Source organism: Betta splendens, chromosome 4, assembly GCF_900634795.4.
Source record: "Betta splendens chromosome 4, fBetSpl5.4, whole genome shotgun sequence".
Lineage (NCBI taxonomy): Eukaryota > Metazoa > Chordata > Actinopteri > Anabantiformes > Osphronemidae > Betta > Betta splendens.
In genome coordinates, this window is record NC_040884.2 from 9,290,235 (window position 1) to 9,308,070 (window position 17,836).

At 41.5% G+C, this 17,836-nt stretch overlaps 2 protein-coding genes across 3 annotated transcripts; both read right to left on the bottom strand.

Annotated features, from left to right (window-relative positions):
* Positions 1 to 85: 85 nt before the first annotated feature.
* Positions 86 to 12,719, bottom strand: ppp1r2 (protein phosphatase 1, regulatory (inhibitor) subunit 2). 2 transcript variants are annotated; one of them, XM_029148048.3, is made up of 6 exons: positions 12,314 to 12,719; positions 7,255 to 7,362; positions 6,798 to 6,881; positions 5,157 to 5,260; positions 3,424 to 3,627; positions 86 to 2,377 (listed from the first exon to the last, which is right to left on the bottom strand). In XM_029148048.3, exons 1-6 carry the CDS (start codon positions 12,442 to 12,444, stop codon positions 2,358 to 2,360), a joined length of 651 nt encoding a protein of 216 aa, XP_029003881.1. In that variant the 5' UTR covers positions 12,445 to 12,719; the 3' UTR covers positions 86 to 2,357. The 2 variants fall into 2 exon arrangements, with proteins under 2 accessions (XP_029003881.1, XP_055364269.1); XM_055508294.1 differs by lacking the exon at positions 12,314 to 12,719 and adding an exon at positions 11,406 to 11,524.
* Positions 12,720 to 13,787: 1,068 nt separating this feature from the next.
* LOC114854811 (protein ANKUB1-like) lies at positions 13,788 to 15,708 on the bottom strand. Its single transcript, XM_055508636.1, has 3 exons — positions 14,911 to 15,708; positions 14,015 to 14,824; positions 13,788 to 13,869 (listed from the first exon to the last, which is right to left on the bottom strand). Exons 1-3 carry the CDS (start codon positions 15,075 to 15,077, stop codon positions 13,788 to 13,790), a joined length of 1,059 nt encoding a protein of 352 aa, XP_055364611.1. The 5' UTR covers positions 15,078 to 15,708.
* Positions 15,709 to 17,836: the final 2,128 nt, after the last annotated feature.

A 17,836-nucleotide genomic window follows, 5' to 3' on the forward strand; every position in this document is an offset into this window, starting at 1 on the left:
AGATCAGAATGCCACATCCTGAGTATGTGAGAAATAACTTTGGTTTGGAAGAGATTCACTTGAAACATATAAGATCAAACACCAGTTATTAACAACATCCGTTTAATGATAGGAGACAAAAATAAAACCGAATGCACACAATCTGATGATTAAGATCATGCAAATTGGGGTTACATGAAAAAAAAAAAGAAAAAACATTCTTGAGACAAACAGTGCAGAGTCATTGGACTGTTTAACAGTCTTTCATTTTTAGAAAACAAACAAAGAGGTCAGAAGTGGTGCAAAAACAAAAAGCAAGACATGCAGTAAAACTAGAGAACAGCAACAAGGAACTCAGCCGGTTTCATTTTACACACATGTACATAAATACATAAGAGGCACATTTTTGACAGGTAATAACCGCCGAGCGGTGATCACGTCAAGTCGTGTTTGTTGGACAATCTGGTCCTTTTGTCTTGAATTAGATGATCTGTTATCTCAGCTTCCCCGCGACTGACTATTCTACCGGTTTACAAATTCAGCGGCCGATGTAGTGTTGTCGACAGTTTCTCCATAACTGAATGATGAACAACCACGTCCTACATCAAGGTCTTGCTGGCTGGTGGAAGTGATAAGGAGCTTTTCTTTTCATCCCCACCAAAAACACCACCAAACACTAATGAGCACAACATTTGCAGAAGTCATACTGTTGGTCTATGATCATTTGTACTTCCATAATACAGATCAACACTTCAATCACAGTGACGAATTAAAGGGTCAGAAGAAAATGAGAAGCTCACAACACAAAGACACACTGAGGTTTCCCACCAGTGAACAGTCGGGTGAGACTGCAGTGTGTAGCCAAGGATTAACTCTGCACAAACTTGCCTTTATTAGACCATTATTTTCTTTTATTCCCATCAATACTCCATCAAAGATGACATTTAAAAAGTATCTTTCGGACACGTGTAGAAACCAAAATCCTCCAAAACGCCTTCCTGTACCACAATTGTTTGCTTTTTTTTTAATGAAAGTCAGTAGCATCAACGCGTCTTTCTTTGACATCTCCCAGACACTTAGGTAGATCAGACATTAAGTATGATGTGCGAGAGCACAGTGGGCGCTGGTTCCTCTTTTGTCAGATCCACGCAAGAGCCTGATGCTCAAAGTTGTAACTTGTTCAAGATGGGAGATTTTTTAACCGATAACAAACAAGGTTTTGTTCATCAGTAGCATGTGCGGTACTTCGGCACCATCCCTCACAGTAACTTAAATAAAATACAATATTTTTATTGGCAATATCATTACCAGGAAAACCCATCTGTTCTGACAGTTTGACTTGTCCTGTAATCATATTTCACAAAATAACCTCATGTGCAGGAGCAACAAATGCAAAAATACATTTAGTTTAGTTTGTTTACCAAAAAAAACGCCTCTACAGACAACCTGAACATTTTATCAGTGGACTCAATTTAGAAAAGACCTTGGGGTGTGATTCTGAGGTAAACATGTTTGTAAAATTGCCAGAATTTGAATGAGATTTGGTGAGGTGTGCTCTCTCTCAGCGAAAACATCATGTAATTCCTAGAGTGTACAATGTGATTGATCTTGAGCATAAAGCGTTGCACTGACTGCAAGCATCAGCATCAAACGTCTGTATTGTTTCTACAATGTTAGCTTTGGAACGTTATGTCCTGCATGGACTCTACTACAAAAACCCAACCACTAAACCATTATGCCAGTGGCACCGTGTTACCGGGTAATCCATGTAATGGGAGGGAAACAACTTATAGTATCAGAACATCTTTCTTATCAGATCAGGTGCTGAAAATGAGAAGGAAATGCAACAGAGTGGTGGGTCATAAAGCAAGTAAAAGTCGTCTGTCGTGCACCCAAAACAGGCGCTGTGTCATGTCTAGGACATGCCTTCGGTGAGTGGGGTTTCCCCTGGCTTCCTCCAAGACTAGCATGGTGGCTCTGTGGCCAGCAAAGAGACTGTGGAGTGGCCAGATGGAAGTCCTGGTTATCCAAATTTTTTTATAAAGGAGCTGACCTTCTTCTCAGAGTCAGAATCACATACTCCTCAGTGCAGAAGAGGCGAGAGGGAAATTATTGGCAACAGGAAAGGAGGAGATGGGACAAAGTGTCTTCACTTGTGGATTGTACTGATTTAAAGAGTTAAAACCAGTGTGTCTGTTACAGGTTAAAAATTGCAGAGACAGACGGGTGACTGGGAGGTTATTGGCTGTTGAGTGTTGTCTAATAGGTGGTGAAGCAGTGTCTGCTGTCTGGCCCAGCGTTGAGACACAGAGCTCAGCATCAGTGTCTGTCTGGGTCTTGAGCAGGCGCTGATTGGGCCGAACATGGAGAGGCCTCATCTACGAATCCAGAGAATCAGCTGGGGAAGGAACGAGAGACAAAGGGGCAGGTTAGAGATTACACAGACAGAACTTGGACTCCTTCACATTTACGTTTATCATTGTAGAAGCTGGTAGAGATAGAATCAGTTCATAACTAAAAATGGGCTTTATAAAGCTGCTGTTGGTTGGTTTTTGCCCTCAGATGATTGAAAACATCATTCAGAATGAATCTGACTAGTTTGTGTATTCGCCTAGGGTTAAACTTGGAACTGAGGCATGCACACATTACAGAGGATCCAGGATTGTTTACACACAGCCACTATAAGTTAGCAATTAGCCAAGCAAAACAAAGACTGTGCCCAGAAGAGGGACATTAAATCCACCAGGAGCTGTAGAGGTGGACGGGCACAGATGGAGCAAAGTGCTGAGAAAAAGAAGGACCTTGAACCATCTCTTCCCTCTAACAGTATGGGGACGATCAGTGCTCAAGCAGCAGCTTTAGCGTGAGGCTGCTCTACCTGAAAAGTGTGGAAGACTGTCGCTACAGATCCTTTTTTCTGCAGAGGCTGAACGTCTCTATTCAGCGACAGCAAACTCTAGTGTCCTGGATAATCGCTGACTGATTTGCTCATTGCAGCTTAAGGCACCTGACAATTTGCAGAATTTGCAATTCTCTAACTTCTGTATCTCACTAGTTGCTTTTCTTCTAAAACGCCTAATTTTGTTTTAACTTTGTTTTAATATATCTGTTGCTGATTGCAGATGTTATCCAGCACTTCACTGCCCACTGTGATATAGTAAAATGATTAACTTATATTAAAATTTGCTGCATATCTATATCTATAAACACCAGGACCTCCCCTGCTACTAAACCATGGTGCAGCATGAACAGACAGCAGCCAGCAGTTTAATTTAACTGAGAGCAGGCATCAGTGCACAAAGCCATTATTCCTGTGCAAATCAGCCCCATTCTGGAGTCGTACTACACAAGTATTCTTCTTGTTCACACCACAAAACGTACTGGACTGGAAACTGAATATTATTTATTCAGAAGTGCACAGGAGCACAGGCTGCCTCCCCTCACCTTCCTGTGGTGGGTCAACACTGATCTCCTCCGTCTCCTCTGTGTCCTCTGTGTCCTCCCGCGCCTCTTCTGTGTCGTCCCTCATCTCTTCATCTGCATCTTCGTCCTCCTCTAGTTCACTGGCGATGAGTTGGCGGGCCAGCTTGATGTTCAGGCCCTCGTTGTAGTGCATCTTCCTCATCATCTGGAAATGCTTCTTTTTGGCTGCAGGAAAAAATAATTCACAAATACAGAAATGACTGTGCGATATACTCAGAGAAGTTACTTTGCAAACACTGCAAACCTAGTGCAAAAAATTGTTCAATGCTTTACATCATTAGTCATAAAAAGGCTTTTTGAACATTCAGCCAAAGTCACATTTATTCAAGAGAACAGCTCTAAAAAACGTTCTCCTGCTTCATTTTAAATGAAATTGAAATTAGGTCAAACTGCAAATGGGACACGCAGCTTATTTTGGTAAACAATAACTTAAGCTCAAGGCAGCATCAACATAATGTAACTGCACTGAAAGAAGGTCACGACAGACTGTATGTGAGGTGAACAACCTACATACACAACCTGTGAGGGCAGCAGCATTAGGGCTTTTCATGTGTTCATATTAAGGCTTTTTTATATATTATAATTTATGATAAAATGATTGACTGACGAAATGAAAATAAGTCCGCAAGCTCCCTCGGTGACACACCTCTGCAACATTGCATGAACGCTGGGGACAGTTCCTCTGTACTGGACAGCCAGGGTGGTTGTCCCTCTTCATAAAAAGGGGAACAGGAGAGTGTGTTTCAACTTTAGAAGGATCAGACTTCTCAGCCTGCCCGGGAAAGTGTATGCCATAATAATGGAGAGGAAAATTCAGCGACCTGGTCGTGAAAGGCTGGACCTGCTCTATACCCTCACTAAGGTGCTTGAAATAGGTTTCCTCCATAGTGTGGCTGGGCACCCCCTTACAGATAGGGTGAAGAGTCCTGTCACATTGAGAGGAGCCAGCTGAGGTGGCTCAGGCATCTGTTTCAGACGCCTCCTGGACATCTCCCTGGGGAGGCATGTCCCTTCAGTAGGAGGCCCTGACACGCTGGAGGAACTATGTCTCTCGGCTGGCATGGGAACACCTTGGGTTCCACTGGAGGAGCTACTGGAGGAGCTGCCGGCAGAGCTGCCACTTACCCGGTCCCACATGGAAAAGTGACACTACAGCATGGGTTTTAGGGTCTGCAAACTGATGTTACACGGTGTTAAATTACGGTTGCTATTAAAACATTTTAATACACAAATGCATGAAATTAGGCATGGAGTATATGCTAGACTAGGATCTGGCCATATCTCAGCTATTACGTTTAAACATTTGTAAAATAAAGATAATATTTTGTTAATGTTTGCCTACTTTCTGTAATGATTCCACAAATGCTTAACAAACTCTCTCCTATACTGCAGGTGGAGTCAAAAACTGCTGACGCTGCAGCTCTGCAGCTCAGATTGCATCGATCGGCTTTGCAGGTTTCCACATTGTTCTCTTGCTTTCACCTACATGGTTCAAATATATATAGGAAACAAAAGGCAACTGTGCTATGCAGCCCTACAAGCAAGTCTGAAATACTGGAACGGGCAGGGTCAAAAAACAGTCACTAGCGCCCTGAAGGCAGCAAAAGGTCAAGTGTGAGCCATGACACTCGAGCCCTAACCCAAACCGACCCCTCTTCACAGGGACTGTTCAGGGAAGTGCCACTTGTGTTTACCTTGTTCTTCAGGACTCAGCTCCTCTTCCTCCTCCTCACTGCTCTCTTCTTCCTCTTCCTCCTCCTTCATGAATCGAGGGTCCGAGCCCTCTGCCTCCACGAGCCTTGAAAGAAAGGACAAGAATTAAAGCCTTGTTTGTCTGCCCTTGTGTTTTGGCCATTTTAAATAAGCACATGGCCAAACAGAAGCACGAATTATCGCTGTTATTTAATGCCATTGTGGTGAGGAACACCACTGGTGAGATATTAGTCTGGGAGGAGGAGAGTGTAGGCAAAAAAGGAGTGTGTGTGAGTATTCAAGTATGAGACAAAAATAACAAGAGTTACCGTCTTCATCCCTCACATTCCCAAAGCGTTAACAGCAGCGGACAAAATGAATAATGGTTCACGACTCAAAGGAAGGTTGTGAATCGAAACCGCCCTGGGGACGCTCTCATTTATTATACTACAGTACTGCTCTCCAACAAACTGGCCTGATTCACCTAGAAAGGAGACAAGTCCAACGGCTACCATTCTTCAATGCACAGGGCATTTTGGAGTGAGGCGCAGGAACACAGAACATACAGAACACACAAACTGTAAGAGATGCAGAGTAAAGCATAACTGCACTGAATATGTGAGACTGACTGAATGTTGAAGGGAACTAAGCACGAGAAGAAAAGAGCATCTGTTGGACTATGTGGATGGTTAAGTGTAAAAAAAAAAAAGCCAAAGCGCTCTGTGCGGAAGAAAACAAAGGCGGCTAATTGACTTGCAGGCCTGGAGCTAATCACTATCCTCTCTGCGGAGCACACACTCAAACTACAGTAGCTCATCGCTGCATCACTTCACTTATGTAAGTGCGATGGCCCAGAGCAAATACACTTCAAGCTCCTATTACAATCCAGAAGACAGTTCTGACTGAGAGATGCGTGTCTCTTAATATGCTCAGGTTGAGATCATAAAGAGGTTCCTCACTGTGCTGCTGGCCTCCTACAGCACCACAGTCATTTTATACATACACTATATTTGAACGACACGATGACAGTGAAACTCTGATGCTCTGAGGTTGCAGCACATACTGATGCGATATTCACGCATCCTGGTTGCTATATATAAAAAACATTATACTGGATATATCAAGCCGGATAAAGTGAAACCAAAGACTTATGGTTATTGCAATTGTACTTCCATCAGCTTTAACACAAACTTTTATCTCAGTTTATGTCACTGGTCACATAAATTTGACCCCTATTTGTCTAGTGTTGTAGTTCAACAACATGTCTGCAGCGCTAACAATGAGTATGAGCTTTGTCTCACCCTGCTCTTCATTCCCTGGAATTCAAGGCTGATGCAAAACGCCCATAAACCATTGTTTATTGATCAGCAGCTAGAGCAGCAGTGGAACAATGCAGGAAACATTTCAGTGAAAAAAAACAAAAAGCTGTCAGACAATGTTAGACCTGCCGGTAAACTCCACACAGAGGACAGGAGAGTAACCCGGTGTTGTATTATGGATATGTTATTTTGCATTAATACTTTTTTCTACTAGTAAAATATACAAATGTTTAGTAAAGTTTTTACTAAATTATCAAGTTTATACTTGTTTACTTTCTGTTTTCTCTACAAGGTTTGTACTTGTCCACATTCATCCATTCTTACTTTGATGCCAAGTCATCGGCAGCTAGTCCACTGTGGCCGTCTGAGTCGCTCAGTGCCCCCTCATCCTCATCCTCTCCCACCATCCTGGAAGACAGAAATATAGTCAAAGAAGTATAAACAAACAACAGAGAAAGCGAGGGAGGAGTGGGAAGGGAAGGAAATGTACACAGACAAGTTGATGTAGAGGATAAAAGGAGCCGGGGAGGACAGAAAGGAGAACCATGACGCAAGAAAGAGGAGGAACAAATCTTTCACAAGGATGACCTTCCTACAGCACCCTGACATATTGGATTACAAACTTGCTGAGACACCCCTTTTAGACACACAGCAGCCCAAACGCTCTGCAATGGCACTACAGGTCTCAGAGTTTAAAAGAAAACAAATGTAATAACCTAACATTTTAATAAAAAAACAAATCCAAACATAATAAGAGGATTTTTTGCTGGAATTCTCTGACCTGTTGTAAGGTGTACTGGGCTCGTCTATCTTCATCAGACCATAGTCTTTGTCAGCTGGATGGTACGTGGCCAGGATGTTCATCTCATCCCATTTCTGGGATTTCTTCCTGGAAAAGGATCAAAGCAAAAACAGTGAATAAAATGAGGCCTAAATAGATAAGACACTTGATTCAGACCACTGCACCAGCCACACACCCACCACTCAGATTCCTTCAGGGAGGACCAGATTTAATCTAGGACTGAACACGCCCCAGTTTTCACTCACTACATTATTTTGGGAAAGTAAGACAAAAAGCCCTGAACTGAATTGGTTGAGGTTTCATTTATTACAACCAATTTTCAGGTACACATTTTTGTTCCACCTCCTAACAATCCACCAAGTGGTTCTCAGTCATCTGGGGAATAAGGTTGTCACTTTTGCTTGCTCGGTCAGGAGTATAATAATCCCATACGCCCTTTATAATCCTTAGAGGAAATGAACAGGAAGAGCCAGTGAATGAGATATTTAGCTTGAGGGGATAAAGAGAACACCTGTCATGATAGTTCAGAATGGAGGAAACTGAAACATTGTTTTAACTTCTAGAAACTACACACTATGATCCCAATCACTTTTGTGTTATTTTGTATTTAACGCCTCAGTCTCCATCACAATTATTTTTATTGTTTCATAAGTTTTAACATTTTTACCGCTTTATCATATTAATTATCTAAACTAATGTGTATATAAATCCAAGGGCTCCAGGACTTTTATGCTGCTGAGTAAAAACCACCTCTGCATTCTCTAGTGTCTGCTGCCAAGGTACGGTACATCAGCCCTGATGTTGTTCATGTAACAAAAGGTCAGGTATCATGGGAGGAAAGCAGGGGGTGGAAGAGAGCGATGCTAAATCCATAGACTGCTGCTACAAGCCTGCAGAGCTGCCCTACTTCCACGGCTCAGAACAGACCCGAGACATAAAGGCTTCGCAAACAGCCGCATGATTTGCTCTGTCACGCAGCAAAGAAGGGCAAGTTCCAGGGTCATAAGGTAAGCTGCCAATCACAAACAGCACCCGGGAAAAGTCATAGCACCGTCCTGGTGAGCTAGTGAAATGTCAAACTGTTTGACTTTGTCACTTGAACTTGAAACTTGAATTATATGCATTAAAGTAAGGATGCCCTTCAGTGTGATCCGCCTCACACACAGAGGTTGGTCAATAGGTCAGTCCATTCGGTTAAGCACGCCGAGATCAGTTGGTTTGTATTGATGTGACTCTGGTAGTTCACTTTGGTACTAAGCTTTACTTAACACACTGGCATGGATCCAAACACACAGAGAAGAAGGTGAACACTCTGGATTATGTTGCTTTTAGTTACAGGATGTGCAGAACAGTGGTTTTTGTGCCTATTCCTTGTTAGGAGGAAAGTGGAACAATTCAAAACATCCTGTAAACACTGTGAGAGTAGAGAGATTTCCTTATAAAGGCGTCATCCTTGCATCAGTTAAGACGGCAAATCGTTCAAAGAAAATTAAAATGACAGCTATTAGTTCAAAAAGTAAAGGACACAAAACAGCATGATAATGAGCTGCTAACCTGCGGGTGAGGAGCGATGTGACCTGGTTGAGAATAAATAAACGAGCAGCACACATTGTTCAATGTGCTTGTGTTCCCTAAACAGCCCATGCATATACTGGCAAACGCAATCCTGCAAATGTGGATTTTTAAAAACAACAACCCTTGTTTTCATATCCTGCTAATTGACAAGCGAGTCAGGAGGAAATGTTCTCAGCATAAGCAGCGACTCTATTACTCTGCATGTGTGAGTGTGGTGACGTTAGGTGTTAATACCTCTGTAGTGCTTGGATGGATGGTTGTTAGTTACGCAACACAAGCCAGAAGCAACCAACCAAGCTCTATTTCCACCCAACTGCTGCAGTCCATAAATCCACTGAGCTCCATTCACTCATTCAGAGCAAATGCTCACAAAAACGGTAGTAGAGCAGTGGAGCACCTGCCGATGCAAGAAGAAAAAACCTACACGCACAGACAGCACCAACTACTAGTACAGGCTAAATATAGACTGCATCTCTGTGTGATGATGACGATCTCTCGAGGGTGGTCAACAGCTGGCGACATAATGCTTCAGGAAAACTCATTAAATAGAGTGAGTCATCACTGAGAGTTGAGCTGTGCTATCAGGTAGCATAGTCAGAGGTGAGTGAGGGAAGGTCCAGAGCGCGAGGGCCACCAAGAGCAGCAGCAGCTACTCAGATGCTGGGTCACATCCGGTTCCAGATGCTGGATCAACACAAAAAACTAAATATATTAAACACACAGTGAGCCGTCCTTCTCCTATTTAACGTTTTCTGCGGTTCCTGGTACAAACACAACATAATCTAACAGCAAAACCGAGCAGCAGCACAATTAAAAAACGTGGGTCTGACAGGTAGCCAAATAGATTTAGGACTACTACAGTTTCTTAAGCGCCTGTCATCTGCCCAACACTTTTTGGAAGCAATGAGGGGGGATTACGCCACAAGTTTGGTTGTGAAGGGGAGAAACGTAAAGTCTAGAAAAGTGAAAATGTGTGTTGGATAAACTGATTTTGAAATCCCTACCACAGCGGCCACAATAATTTATGACGTCAAAGATCAAATGTTTAGTTTCATCTTAATAAGATCATGCCATTATTTACCAGATTAGGTACTTACCTCTGTTTCATTAGCTTTCACTTGTTAACTTCTGATTTTGAGCTTTTTCATTAATGACAACTAACACGCACACAGGAGAATAAATGCTTATAAATGGCAAAGAAGCTTTCTTTTCACTTCACGTTAAGTCAGAGATTCGCCTCCTGTCAAACTGTCTCTTACACAGTCGAGGATTGAAAGACACTGAAGGAGAGGTTGAATTTCATGGAGGCATTTATGAATTATATATGACTGGGTGTGAGACTCGTACATCACTGTTAACTGCATAATGGTAGGAGATTGAAAGGATAACAACTGAGTTATAAATGTGACAATAGCATTATAAACCATTACCCCACTTAAGATAATGATCTGCCACTCATAATAATGGAACATGTGAGTTTCTGAATAATCAACACTGTGAGTATCATATTTGTTGCATTTTTATCTTTGACTTAAAATGTGCACAATTATTTTGAATTTTAGCCTTCCAGAAATCTCTATTCCCTCTACTTCACTATCACTGTAAGAGTGACTATTTTTGTATCAACACAAAAAAAGCTTGATTCACTGTTGGCAATGAAATTCACTAATAACTGCCATCTTTGGATGGCATAATTTCTCACAGCACAGCTCAGAGATGTTTGCACTGTAGTGACACGGGGAGCAGAAAAAACAAGCAAAAAAAACAAAGCTGTAACCAACTCGACAAATCTAAGCTAAACTAAAATTGTTTGAGTACTGTAACACAATCTCCAGACAGATTTAGCAGCATTTGGTGGGGGGGTGTTAATTCATCTGGCTGACTGAATCATACAGAGCTCAACTCATATGTATGAGTGTTTATCTTCTAGACATGGTCACATTCACAGATTTGAAGCCCTGTTTGTTGGCAATATGCTTGAGCTAATGTTTTTTTTTTGTATTATCAGCTTACGATGCAAAGACAAACACTTGTTTGAGCCAGCAAGGCGTAAAACACAAAGAAACTTCCTACCGTGAGGTATGGTTTTACCAGTGTGTTCTTAGAGGATGTAATGCCACTGCCGTCTAATAATGTGTTTTATTTTAATGACTACTGTATATACTGCACAGATTAAATATTACAAATAATAACCAACCCAACAGCATTGCTCCGTCTCCTGGGCTTGGGGGAGGAAGACTGCGAGCTGGAGAACACTGGCTCTTACTTACCAGGAGCTAGTGATCCTGTGCGTTACATCTCACCGCCACATTGAAACTTTCAGTGTGTAACTACATCAAGGCTACAGAGAAGACATGGTTCCAGACAGGAAAGAAGAATGATTCACAAGCTTGTCTTGTCAACATGACCCTAATGCTGTGCATCTATCAGAGGACAGAGCAGCTGATTTAGCAGCTTCGGACGTGTTTTTACAAGTCATTTGGTAGATCATTAAAGAGCCTAGTCACACTTGTCAGTCTGCTGGCACAGATTGTTTGCTCTGAAATGCTCCTGACCTTATCTGAGATGTCCCCATTGCCAGCGAACACGCTGGATATTTTAGTCCAGCGTCCTCTATTGCAAGCAGTTGAATGAGTCAAACCGTGACCCTGGCCAGCATTGGGATGGATGCAGCCTGGAACAAAAGCCTCCTGACATGAGCTCAGGGTTAGAACACAAGGATGAATATTCAGCAACAGTGTTGTTGATGAACTATAGCAGAGGTTGGTCTGAAATGATACACACACATCGACGTGTGTTTCAAGGTGTAACTTACAGAAGCGGAGATGTAACTAACGTGATAAAACACACTCACTAGTGTGTTTAAATAATTCACTAACAGCCAGCGGGTGTTTAAAGGCTACTGACACTTTCAGGGATGGCACTGCATCACATTAATGAGACGGTACGCTGAGGGTGGTTACACGAGGACACAAACATCTGGGGTAAACAATACTTAGCAACAGTAAAGTGCTGGTGTTTGAACTGGCGTTTGTTTGCCCAATTATGGTCATCAGTACATCCGTTTGCCGAAATGAACGGCCACCACTTCACACAATTAGCGCTGGGGCTTTCTTAGTTTTATCTAATTAATAACGTGAATATTATCGTAATAACAACAGTGTCGAATACGTCTTTGAATTATCCAACGTAACCTGTCAAGACTGCTCAGTTGATGGCTAACGTTCAAGCTAACTTGCCAAAACGGCTCCTAAGTCTAAACAGTGATTTTAGATCAAGGAGAATAAACTATCTGGTTGCAGTGTGAAGGAGCCGGAACCTTTGATTACAGACGCCACGCGTTACAGACTTTACTGTACAGGTAGCCACGCAGGGGGAGTAACGTGAGAGAGGCTAACAAGTATTTAGCTAGCACGTTACCCGCCTGTCTCCCGACCTCACGACAGCTAAGCGGAAAACTTACTGTTGGTCATCTTCTGAGAGTCCTGGGGCTTGTTCCGGATTCTCTGCCGGCACATCGTCGGGCAGCGTTTTTACGTTTGTCCCGCTGTTCTTGTTTTTCAGAATGCCTTTTATCGGTCGGGGAGCTGCCATTCCCACACGCTGACTGTCACACAGACCGGCTAGCTGGCTCGCCTAGATCCTTCAACTGATTTATTATTATGGGTATTTGCTTCTGTGAAATCTGCGACTCAATTACCCAACACCGGCACAAATTCAACCGCATCAATGCTCCTCGTCATAACTCCAATAAACTCCCATAAACTCAAGGAGGCTAGGCGGGATCCGACGCGCACTGGTGGTTCAGCATGTCTCCGGTTATTCGCTGACTGTCGAAGCAACAGCGCTACTAGCGGGTCGGCCAATGTCAAAACATCGCGAGACGTCCTAAACGTGATTTCATGACAACCTTCACGGTGCTGCCTTTACAATAAACTCGGACATTTCTAAATCATAAAAGCAACGACGTTTTTCTTTCAAGTGAGAATGTTTTTTATTTATAAAATGGTGAGAACAATAAATTTAGAGTTAAACGGTGTCAAAATAAACATAGCTACACTTGATAACAATATTAACTAATAATAACATAAAAACAATATCAACTTTACATCATTAAGACTCTGTGTTATGATAGAGATAATCATTTAAAGCTGTTGGCGTATAGAGTGTGAACTAGAGCGTAACTTGTGTTTCTATGTATACACAAGGATACATTAGTCAATGTCTGTCTTTAACCTTAAATTACACATATGCTATCAAAAAAATAATGAATGTGTTGAATGATAATAGAGAGACAAAATCATAGTAGGTCGATTTCAACTGTGTTTTAGATTGTCTTGCTTTTCACTCCTAATTCAGTTTGTTTTGTATCTTTTTATAATAAACAACTGTTGTCACTATTCAAATGTGCCCTTTGCTTATTAAAATGTGAGCGGAACTGTGGTGGTTGCTGATCTTTTTCTAGTCTGAAAATCTTTAAGGGGATAGATTTTTCAAAGGCATTACTGTCTGTATATGTCCCACTGCATGTAAAGGCACCATGAAGGCCAGCCGAGACGGAGGCAGACCACAGATTCAAGAAAAATACACATTATAAACATTATATGATATTGTTCTTTGCTAAGAATTACAAGCTATAAGGCCAAGTGTTTTAACTACATAGTCAGTCCTTATTTGGACATCTAACAGATTTCAATTACTATAAGTAATATTCAAAGATTGGTTGTTACTATACATGTCCAGCTTTTTGTCTGTGAAAAGGGATGGGCAGTCAGTTGGTTCTTCCCATAAAGACAGTCTGGGTTATTGTTTTATGATCCACTAGAAATGAGATATATTCTTTGCTTATCACTCTGAAGGATTCTCCAACCAGGTGATACAAGACGCATGCGCAGCTCTGGATGGGACTTGACTTTTAAAATTGCATTGATTAAACATCAGGCCATGGAGCGGAGACGCTTGCGGATCAGGGTTCGTGCAATGCCCAGCTGTTTTGACCACGGTTTCCCTGTGAAGGTCCTAGAAGAGAAAATATCATTACTTACATTATTTCACAGTCTTGAAATAATTAATAATATTCATGATAATTGGATACTACAGAAAACAGTAATAATCATGATGTAATTTTATTTGACATGAAGGTTACTGTAGGAAACATAGTGACCTGGCTACATTCAAGCAGTAAACAGCATTCTGTCTTGTTGCTTGTCCAAAGCAAAGAGAAGACTCGCCAGATGCAGTGTTGTAAGACTCTGTGGAATATGTGTCTCTGCTCACTGGTGGCAGTATCAACTTGTTCTTGTCTCCCCCCTTTATTTCATCCATTCTGGCTCTGTGGTGTTTTATAACATTATTGTGTCTTCTCTGAATCTCTCTGAAGTCATTCCCACGTTGCAAGCTGAGTTTTGGTAAATTGGCTGTTAAGAGATGCTGAGCTTTAACTCTGATTCCTCCTCTGTGTTGGGTTTCTGCTTTGATGGGTTTCGTAGACATCTTAGACTGACCAAAGCCATCGACCAACAACAGCCTGGCTTGGAGTACAGCACTCCAGCCCTGCCATTGACCCAAGGCTACTCTTTTCTTCCCCACACTCCCCCAGCGTTTCATCTGGAGATATATACGCATGGGCAGGGGAGATACTACTGAGCACAGCTTATTGGCTAAGTTGCGCACACAATCCCTGTGTCCATGCTGAATGGCAATTTTCAAGGGCTCACGACCTTCCGGGTCCTGACAAGCCAAGGTCGAAACATTGTTGGTGACGAAGAGTTTTAGTATGAGGAGCTGGCCGCTCTCTGCAGCCACATGGATGGGACACTTCCCAGTGTCTCGATGGGCGGTTTGGTGGCACCACTGGCGGTATGGGTGGACTCCTACCGGCTCGTCAGCCTGTACCCCCCTCCCCATGAGCCAGTCTGCCAACTTCAGGTGGCCTAGAGAGGCAGCGGTATACAGCGCTACCCGAAGCTGGAACCTAGGAACGGAAAAGAAAGACTTGACCGTAGCTGATGATTTCACGTCATATCTGTCCAATTTCGTCTGAAGTGAGATATTTCTAACTGCATCACTGTCTTTTCCTCCGATAGGTGGCTCTGCACTGTTATTCTGCAGCCCAGGAGGCAACCATGGAGGAACGCTCTCCATCCATCCCATGAGTCTAAACGGAGAGTCATGCCTGTGTTAAACAAAAACACATCACTGCAGGAAGATGTCAAAAATAATTTCATTTAGTTGTATTTCAACATTGTAGGACTTTGTGTCAGTGCATGACCTTGGAGACAGGAAGCACCTACCCACGTGAATGGCATAGTCTTTTAAATGGTTACAGTCATAGAGTTTGACACCAGTAGATGAGCTCAACCTAAAGGCGCTGACAGGGAGGCAGCTCACCCTGGATGCCACTGTTTTTAATGTAGCAACAGGCATATGCACAATATCCTCACTTCCTGTAATTGGTAGAGTTTCTCCTGTGACAGCGTTGAACACGTGCATCACAGGCTTTCGCTCACTCTGAAAAATAGAATTAAAAGGTGATGCTTGTCTTTAGGATTTCTACACAAATAGGAAGATAAACAAGCAATAAACATAAACGCAGTGAAAATGATAAAACAAGAATGGAACATTGTACCATGCTGTTGTAGGAAGTATCATATAATTCCGACCTTTACTGCCACTCTGTGGTCAACACTATGTACAACCCATAAAAAGTACCATCTTACCATTTTATTGTACATGAAAAAGATATGCTGGAGGGAAACCTTTCTAATGAACATCCTAAATACACATGTATTGTTGTATTTCTTTAATGAATTTCAATTGGGCTTATCAGTAATGAAAAATATGACTAAAAACGAAAAAAGAAAGTGATGAGGCAATACACAGCCACTATTGTGGGACATAGAATTGAACAAATAGCAGATCCGAAGTCTGTAAAACACTTGTCTTTTATGACAGGATGCCAGATAATCGCAAAAGCTGTAAAGACACGTAAAGACAAATCAGCTTTAACTTAAGGTTGCCTAGTGATGAACCTGGAATGTGTTTGGACAATAAACACACCCACCATAAACTAGCTGCATCATCAGCTGCTGCTCACATGAAAACATCTTCCAACATAAAATTCCACACTGGCCCAACATAAAATTCACTACCTGTAATAACAGTATGACATCTTCAGTTTTCAGTTTCATGATATTTAAATTGCTCAGATTCAAATTTAGACCCATTTATAACACGGTTCCTGCTTTTGTTTAATTTTAATAAAAATATTACATAAAAAGGACAATTCAAAATACAAAAACTACACAGACTAGCAAATGTGTAGATGCATGACTGCTCTTCAACAAAAATATGAAATAAGAAAATTTTAAATATTCTCAGTTCTAAGTGCCAAAGTATTACTAATAATGCAAACTCTTTGCTCTTCATCACAAACATCACAAACTATCGAAAGTAAAATCATGAAAGATAATCCAACATTTAAAAGTAAAAGAAAACTGTTATCCTTGCAAAACCCCAAAACCCTATATATAAAAATTGTATGTAAAAGCAATTTTGTGTGACACACAAAACTAATGTGCATTTCAGTAACATATCCCAAAATGGATCATAGTAAGCTGATTGTTGATTCTTTATTATAAATCCTGGCTCAGATTTAAATCGCTAAAGACATTTAATACCTTTATCAGGCATCGGATCGTACTGCCACTAGTGATGCCGACATCACACAGAGCCCAGCTGTCCTGCAGAGTGGCACCACAGTAGCTCAGTTCTAGGAAGTGCCAGATGTGTTTTTCATCCGGCAGCTGAACAAGAAAGTTTCTCTACAGTAAAGAACAGAATGGATTAAATTCATATGGTCAGTGGCTATAGATGTATTTGTTTCCTTAGTGATTCTACCTATTCTTAAAAACATACTGGAGAACCTGTAACTAGTATATAACTACTAACACTCCTCATTACAATCAAATGTTAAGGCAAAGACATAATAAATCCATACTGTATTTTCCTGCTGGGATTACATCCAAATCACCAGACAGATTTGCAAAATGCAGGCAAAACTTCTCAAGGACTTAAGGTCCATTAACAGCGTAGCCCCTGGGCCCTGACTGGAGCTTTTATTACCTTCACCATCTGCTTCATGGCCTGCACAGTCTGATCCGGAGAGACGTCAAAAGGTTCACACAAACCCTCAAAGCAAATGTAAACCCTCATGGTTGGATGCACGTCCTCTGTCCGTCTGGCTCTGCTGGTGCACTCTGATCAGACTGAGGAGCATGTGGAGATTGATGGTGGAACGGTATGACATGGGTGGGGGTTTGAGAAGGACCACTGTACTACAAAAGGGAAGTTTACCACTCAAGAAAAGACAATGCTTTCTGTTTTTAGTATTTTAATAGAAACGTGGAAATTTTGAAAATGCCAGCTGTGGGAATGTTGCTTGACTTCTATTTCCTTTCATTTTTTATTTTATTTTATGCATTTATTTATTAAACAAATTATTGTATATGTTACACATACACTAAAACAACACATTTTTATTTAGCTTATGACACTGGCTGGTTATTGAACCATAAAACGAGTAAAAATCAACACTTAATCAGGTATCAATATTGCCTACATATATATATACATTGAGCACATTTGTATAAGAGGCAAACATTCAAAGTTTATTTTATAATTGAAAAAATATCTTAGATGCCATGAGCTTAGAGTTTTAGTACATGGGACACCAGAGGCAAATTTGGCCCCATCTCCACCAGAGCGTTACATCAAAGCATCACTGTCTTTTAGTGAGAAACCTTTTACTTAAGACTGGTCTCACACTGAGCCTAAGGAATGTTACAGTAATTTGCAATGGTCACCGTTAGAATTTTACAGCTGTTCTATAAAGTTTTACACGGACTAATAATTTGTATTTGACCTTTTAAAGTTTGACATTGTAAATTGTGTTTTTACAATCTTCGCTTGAGCTGAAGCAAGAAAA